General features: G+C 55.7%; 2 protein-coding genes across 5 annotated transcripts; one reads left to right on the forward strand and one right to left on the reverse strand.

The window, feature by feature from the left end:
* Positions 1-26: 26 nt before the first annotated feature.
* On the forward strand, positions 27-3,249 carry LOC144083171 (uncharacterized). 3 transcript variants are annotated; one of them, XM_077610735.1, is made up of 7 exons: positions 27-196; positions 992-1,177; positions 1,268-1,362; positions 1,510-1,672; positions 1,838-2,041; positions 2,124-2,156; positions 2,220-3,249. In XM_077610735.1, exons 1-7 carry the CDS (start codon positions 76-78, stop codon positions 2,663-2,665), a joined length of 1,248 nt encoding a protein of 415 aa, XP_077466861.1. In that variant the 5' UTR covers positions 27-75; the 3' UTR covers positions 2,666-3,249. The 3 variants fall into 3 exon arrangements, with proteins under 3 accessions (XP_077466861.1, XP_077466860.1, XP_077466862.1); XM_077610734.1 differs by having other exon boundaries at positions 61-316; XM_077610736.1 differs by having other exon boundaries at positions 61-316; positions 2,124-2,152.
* LOC144083174 (calpain small subunit 1-like) lies at positions 2,780-6,039 on the reverse strand. 2 transcript variants are annotated; one of them, XM_077610743.1, is made up of 10 exons: positions 5,861-6,039; positions 5,222-5,271; positions 5,106-5,142; positions 4,905-5,022; positions 4,520-4,873; positions 4,379-4,443; positions 3,839-3,986; positions 3,606-3,722; positions 2,992-3,050; positions 2,780-2,908 (listed from the first exon to the last, which is right to left on the reverse strand). In XM_077610743.1, the coding sequence occupies exons 2-10, from the start codon at positions 5,266-5,268 to the stop codon at positions 2,882-2,884; spliced, it is 972 nt and encodes a 323-aa protein (XP_077466869.1). In that variant the 5' UTR covers positions 5,269-5,271; positions 5,861-6,039; the 3' UTR covers positions 2,780-2,881. The 2 variants fall into 2 exon arrangements, with proteins under 2 accessions (XP_077466869.1, XP_077466870.1); XM_077610744.1 differs by having other exon boundaries at positions 4,520-4,577; positions 4,930-5,022; positions 5,861-6,031.
* Between the last annotated feature and the right edge of the window lie 641 nt (positions 6,040-6,680).

The raw sequence follows: 6,680 nt of genomic DNA on the forward strand, positions 1-6,680 counted from the left end.
TTGGCGGTCAGTTTGGAGAGACACTCCACGTTAAAACTACTACCACTCAAAGCTACGTCAGGAAAATTGACGGCCATGAAAGGTCAAATAAGAGTGACCGAAAAAGAAAACGGAGGATACCAAGTCTTCGAGGTGCGCATGCGCATGCGCACGCCAGCGCACTGGCCACTGCTCGGAAGAAACTTGCACCTAAGAGGTAGCTTCGGTCGGCTCCACTCGGAAAATATTCCACATCGTATCGGAGGAGGTCCGACATCGCCATTCTGTCGGAAAACACATCTTTTGTTGTCTCTCTCCATCGCACGCCATCGGGCAGGTGCGCGTTGACTATCGAGTGCGCTAGCTTACGGCTAGTAGCTAGCCAGCTACTAGCAGTTAGCGTCCGGGCGGCCGTCGCAGTTTGTCTCGCCGTTATGAGCGAAGCTCGCTCGGCTCTGTTGATTTGATAGGCCACTAAAGCCGCCCGTCCGGTTGACAATGAGTAATAAGCAACCCAAAGGACACCTTCCAGCACCACAGAAGAAATGTCCCTTGTACAATTCTCTATATGTTGACTTGTATTGAATGGAAAGCCTTAGTGCTGTCATTGCACACACAGGCATATATATACATACTTTGTATATTGATCTTTGTACAACGAGATGCATTCCGGTCTAGAAAAAAAGTGTTTACGTTGTCCGTCTCGCCAATAACATAGCTGTCAACCTCGGCCAATTGCTCCCCTTATTATTGGTCGCAATTCCCCGTATTAAGCGATCATAAACCGGCACAAGGCGACCCATATTTATCAGCCTTTTGTATGCACAAAATTCAACATTCTGTAGATATCGCGCTGTATGACGCTGACAGCTTGACTGTCTGGGTACATTGCTTACTGACGCGCAATATATTTATATGTTGAAAAGGCGGACGTGACTAGTGACTGTTGACATTTTTCAATGCCTTTGTACTGTTCCTTTAAAAAACATCTTTTCTCTTTCCTCTCTCACAGGCGGCAAAGCCAATCGGACGGGTTGCGGCGTCTGGAGAGCCATGGCGAGCTCCTGGCACGGGGAGGTCGACGACTACAAGGCCAGATCGTCCGGCCGGGGCCTGGCGGGCTCCAGGCCCAGGTTCTCCTACACCGAAGTGAAAATGCTGCTGGAAGAAGTCAGGAGGAACCGCTACATCTTGCTGCGTGAGTCCACCCTGAACGTCCTTCCGTCCATTCGTCCCTCCATCACGCCACGCCACTCGTGAGCCCTGACGGCGCCGTTTTGCCCTTCAGGAAAGTTTAACCACGGCGTGACAGCGGAGGCCAAGAAGCAGAAGTGGGCGGAGATCACCGATCAGATCAACGGTCTGGGACAGAACCACCGAGAGGTAGGCTGTGGACGCAGATAGGGGGGAAGGTCGACCTGTGGGGGAGTTGCCGCGCTAACAGAAGAGCCCCTTTAGCTTAGCAGGCGCTCAGTTTCCAGGCCGGTATGCCCTCCTTCTGGCACCTCACTTGGGCTTTTTGCGCCTCAGGTGCGGCAAATCATGAAGAAGTGGGCGGACCTCAAGTGCGACGGCAAGCGGCGCATGGCCCTCCTGTGCGCCCACGCCGGCTCGGTGGGCCGGAGGAAGAGGAAGTCGCTGGACTCGGTGGAGAAGATGGTCCAAGGGATCCTGCTCATGAGTCCCACGGCAGGTAAGAACGTTCCTACTGGTTCAAAGCGTTACCGCCAAAGATTGTTTCTCTTGAAACAGAAAGTGGTGTCGAAAAAAGCCCCCAAATGTGGCATCCTCTAGAATCCACAGAAAGGAAATGGAAGCTAAATGAATTTTGATCTGAAAAGCGCCTTTCTTTTGGCAGACGCGCTCGGCGAGGCGGACGAGTGGGACGAAGTGGAGTGGGAGCCGGAGCCAAAGCCAAAACGAGAGCGAGAGCGAGAGCGAGACACTCCGGAGAGCAAACCCACGGCCGGCTACCCCTACCCGGACGCCCGCGACGGCTCGCTGCTCGGAGGACTCAACCTGGACTTTTCCCCTCTTTCCTCGCCGGACAAGGAAACGAGCGGTAAGCGGGGTTTGTGGCGATGGCGGGAAGCCAACGAGCCGCTCTTTCCTTGACCTTTTCCCCCCCTCTGGCCTTCCCGCAGGAGACCCCTTCCACTCTTCGGAGGAGGACGCAGGTAGAAAAGAAAAGCCGTAATCCTGTGACGCTTTTTAACCAGAAACCACTCGCCGCATTTCAGATCCTCCGTCGGAGCGCGACGAAAAGTCGCCGTCGGCGGTGCCCCCCGAGGGCGGCGAGTACGCGCGGCCCGCCCCCCACTCGGCGGACGAAGAAGATGACGACGACAACTCTTCCTCCTCCCCTTCCCTCTCCCGCTCCCGAGGGCCGTCGCCCCTGCCGTCGGGCGGCCTGGCCCAGCTGGCGCGTCGCAGCGTGCGGCAGCAGCGCGCCGGGCGCCACCTGCTGGCGTCCGTCTCGCGCTCGCTGGGCGCGCTGGCACGATCGCTGCGGGTGCTGGCCGACGGCCAGCGGGACTTTGTGCGCCAGTCGCTGACGCTTCAGCGGGAGACGCTGGGCGTGCTGAAAGGCTTCTCGGCCGCCGCCCTGACGGCGCTGAGGGACGGGGCGGAGCGCCGCCGGACGCTCGCCAAGGACTCGGACGCCCCGCCCGCCGACCCGCTTTAAAAACGGACAACGAGGGAACGGTGGCGACGGTGGGAACTCGTTTTACCATTGACGGAACCGAACGGACGGACGGACAGACGGACGGGAGACCTCTGCGAGTGATCGGGAAACCAGTCAGTGACAAAAGACAAGCGGGCCGCCCCTGCGACCGCTGCATTTTATTGCGCGTGAGCACGGCGGCGGACGTGACCGCCGTCAGCGGAGAAGGCACGAGCTTCACGAGTACATGGTCAGCTGAAGCCACTGGGGGGAGAAAGAGAAAAAAAATCATTGAAGCGGGCGGGCAGGCCAAGAGACACGGTCCCGGATGAGGGGAGGGGTCTTACCTCTTGGATGTCCAGGCTGATGGAGCCGCTGTTCCCTTTGTCCAGCGTCTTGAAGGCATCTAAACGCGGAGGAAGAAAACGTCAAGACGATTGGACGCGTCAAAGGTATTCAACAAAACGTAAGGACCCAAATGCCACATGAGCTATATACTGGCGCGCAAGCAGACTTTGGACTTGAGGAGACCGATACAACCACAAGCGGCGCCAATCCATCATGTAGATGTCAAGCAAATACTCCAATAAAAGCCTTACCCTCTATACGTGGTCTTACATGACTTCAAATGAGTGGGACAGACAAATGAGGCCAGTCCGAGTAAAAGTAGAGAGGTGGGTTGGGCACATAGCTCAAATAGTAGAGCGCCTGATAACCATGCGGAAGGTAGTGGCTTCAAAACCCGCATCTTCAAACTTTTCACTTAAAATTAGGGGGACAAATGAGTCGGCCGATCCGAGGGTCATATTTCAAAGAAAAAAAATACCTTATTATACATGGTCTATTGTTTCAAGAAATGTCTTACTATAATGGTCTTTTAATCCTAAATGAGGCCCAGTGAATAGCATATACGTGTCCTGCCCGCTCGCCCACCTCCGGGATGAAAAAGAAAATGACTCACTGCACATGGCGTCCAGCCGCACAAGGCAGCCCACAAAGTTGTCAAAGTCCATGTCGCCGTGCTCGTCGCTGTAGCGCCGGATGATCATCTTGTACAGTTCGTCCTTGAGGGGGAAACCTGCCAGGAAGGAAGTGAGCGGACAGGCCGGTCGGCGGAAGGAAGGTACCGAGCGGACGACCCAGGCGGGCCGGCAAAAAGAAGGGAGCGAGCCAGCGAGCGGACGCCCGACCTACCGGCGTCCTGGAAGGAGGGCCCCAGCTCTCGGGCGCAGATGACGCCCGAGCCGTCCTTGTCGTGGGCCTCGTAGATCTTCTGCCACTTCTTGATGTTCTTCCACATGTGCTTGAACTCGTGGAAGCCCAGCTTGCCCGTGCTGTCGCTCTGCCGGGCGGCCCGGTTAAAGACCAACACATGGGGACGGGAACATAATAATAATAAAATCCCTCTGAAAATAGGCTCATTCGACGCTCTAAATAAAGCATGGGTGGCCAACTCCGAGGACACTCCTGGAGAGCCCCCGTCATCCGGTCTCTTTTCCACGTCTCCCTCCACCAACACACCCCAATCAAATCATGGGGATGGCTATCAAGCTGGTGGACAGCTTGCTGATGAGTTGATCATTTGATTCAGGTGTGCTAGAGGACCGGACCAGACCAGACCGGACCGGACCGGATGACGGGGGCTCCCCAGGACCGGACTCGGCCACCCCCTCCCTCTCTAACGCGTCCCCGGGCGAGCGCCATCGGCGCTTCTCCCCGTGCCCCAGAGGATACGTCCATGACGGCCACCATGCTTCGGCATGACTCGATGCTGAAGCCGTCCGTCTTCAAAGCTTGATCTGAAGGCAAAAGGCGAGCCGGGTTAGTTAGCTCAGCGTGGCGGCGGGAATGGCGCCGGGCCTTGGCCACACTCACGCTTGGTGAGCACTTGGTTGAGGATGTTCATCAACTCTTTGGGGCTCACTTCCATGTCCTGAACACAGACACAAATGGACATTTTTGCCCCGCGCATACATTTTACAGTTCGACAAACAAACGCCGTGGGCTTGGCGCCGCCGGGCCACATTCTTGCGAGACGGGAAAAAGCGGAAGAACGAGTGGGACGGGCGGGGCCGACCGACGTCGGAAGGCACGGGCGTGCCCGAAACCCGACCCACCGGCCTCCCGCTCTCTGCAAAATGGACGTCGACGGCGAATGTGCAAAAAAAGAAAAGAAAATCGACCAAGGCTCCAAATGTGCCGCTTTTAACGACAGCGAGCCACGGGTGGGTTTTGGCGCTCCTCCTCGCGCCACGGGTCAGTTTTGGCACGAGCGTGGCACTCACCTCTCCGGCCAGCTTCTTGAAAGCCCTGCGGAAGGCCTTCTCCTCATCGTTCTCGTGAGCTTCCTCAAAGGCCAGAGGTCGGCGGGGCGGAGGCTGAAAGCGCACGGACGACATCCGTTTACCCGCTCGCCGTACTCCGGTATGCCGGGAGACCCGGAAAAAAGACGGCGACTCACCGGAGCCGACGGGATGAAGATGGCCGGGTCGATGTTGCTGCCGGGGGGGAGACGAGGGCAAACGTGAGCCTCAGACGGTCGGCATCGAGCGAGCGGAGAGAGTGGCGAGAGCTCACCTGACCACGTTCAAGATGCCACCGATAAAGTGTTTGGCGAAATTCATCTCCTGAAAAGAAAAAGCATCGTTACATTAGACGGACAGCTATCTTTTGGTCCCAAAACTATTTTTCAAGCATGGCTTTTTGTCTTGGTCAAATGGCAAAAACAGTCCATGAGCAAAATGGATCTCTCTCTCTTTTTTTTTTTTTTTAAAATTCAATTGACGTCATTGATACATCGGGAAGTTTTCCCAGTCCAAATGGATTGGACATGGGCGGACCCGTCAAAGGCCTCCGGTCAAATGACTAGGAATCGTCGGGAAGAAAAAAAAGGGCCTGAAAAACTGAAAAGCAAAGTGAGCGAACGTCTGGCTGGCTACCAACGTTCGTTGACATTTGACGGCGCGTGCCGTCAAAGTTGAAGCGATATTTCGAGAGCAGCCTGGGCCTGGGCCGGCACAACCCACATGGACCAATAGGACGGCCAAAGTCAAGGGTGAAGGGGTCTTTCCGAAAGGCAAACATGACGACTAAGATCGGTCGCCGATGGCGTGACGTGACGACACCGAACTTTCCGCGGTTGTAACGCGACGACGAAAGGAAGGAAGGAAGGAAAAGAAAAGGGCGCCCGTCGTGCAAAAAAAATAAAGTTCTTACTGAGCAAGTCCGTCCGTCCGTAGAAGACGAGAAGAGATCCTTCCGTGCGTAGGTCCAAGCGACGCGGCGACGCGGTTCCGGAAGACACAAAGTTGTCTTTGAGTGTCCACGCCCAAAAGCACCGAACCGCACCGCGCTACGCCGCGCCCGTGGTTGCCAGGCTCAGGTCGGCGGGCGGGCGGGCGGGGGTTGCCAGATTGGCCGAAAACCGTCAGCCAGACAGGGGGCGGGCGCGGGCGGGGGCGGGCGGGTTAGCCTAATTAAGAAAACAAGCGGGCAACATCTGAGTTCGCTTGAAATAAAAAAGCCACTTGGTTTTTCTTCGACTTTCACATTCAACATGGAATTTGCAATATTTTACAAAGGGGGCCTATCGAAAATGCCCCATTTAACCTGGCCTGCTTGTTGTGAACGAGGTTAAGGCTATGCTAGGCTAAATTAGCCGAGATCCCTTCTTAATTGATGACGACCAACGCTCAAGGTCGGTGGTCCGGGAGATAGCGGTGGCTATAAAAAACGGAAAGACAAAAAGACAAGATGCTCCGCCCCAGTCGCACCTGAAGCCAATCATCGTGATCGGGCTTCTGGCCCCGCCCACGGGTGAGCAGATGATTGGATTCAGGTGTGCTAAGGGAGGGAGATACGATGGGAAACACACAAGAAAAGACAAACTTGGACGTCCATTGCTTGCCAGAAATGACGGCGTCTTCCGAGGAAATAAGCGAGCTTGTCCACGAGTCACACACCAATAATTCCCCCCAAAATCTTCATTTGTGTTCAAAACTTTCATTTGGATGGAAGGAAATTCACAACTCTGGCA

The sequence above is a fragment of the Stigmatopora argus genome, chromosome 10 (assembly GCF_051989625.1).
Source record: "Stigmatopora argus isolate UIUO_Sarg chromosome 10, RoL_Sarg_1.0, whole genome shotgun sequence".
In the NCBI taxonomy this organism is placed as follows: Eukaryota; Metazoa; Chordata; class Actinopteri; order Syngnathiformes; family Syngnathidae; genus Stigmatopora; species Stigmatopora argus.

What these genes read in the sequence shown, in the direction of transcription:
- LOC144083171 (XM_077610734.1), top strand. Translation starts at nt 76, where the DNA reads ATGAAAGGTCAAATAAGAGTGACCGAAAAAGAAAACGGAGGATACCAA. An exon ending in GAACCGCTACATCTTGCTGC is followed by an intron (nt 1,178 to 1,267) that starts GTGAGTCCACCC and finishes TTTGCCCTTCAG; the next exon opens with GAAAGTTTAACCACGGCGTG. An exon ending in GCCGGACAAGGAAACGAGCG is followed by an intron (nt 2,042 to 2,123) that starts GTAAGCGGGGTT and finishes GCCTTCCCGCAG; the next exon opens with GAGACCCCTTCCACTCTTCG.
- LOC144083174 (XM_077610743.1), bottom strand. Translation starts at nt 5,268, where the DNA reads ATGAATTTCGCCAAACACTTTATCGGTGGCATCTTGAACGTGGTCAG. An exon ending in GCCCTCCTTCCAGGACGCCG is followed by an intron (nt 3,723 to 3,838) that starts GTAGGTCGGGCG and finishes CCTTCCTGGCAG; the next exon opens with GTTTCCCCCTCAAGGACGAA. An exon ending in TCAGCCTGGACATCCAAGAG is followed by an intron (nt 2,909 to 2,991) that starts GTAAGACCCCTC and finishes TTCTCCCCCCAG; the next exon opens with TGGCTTCAGCTGACCATGTA.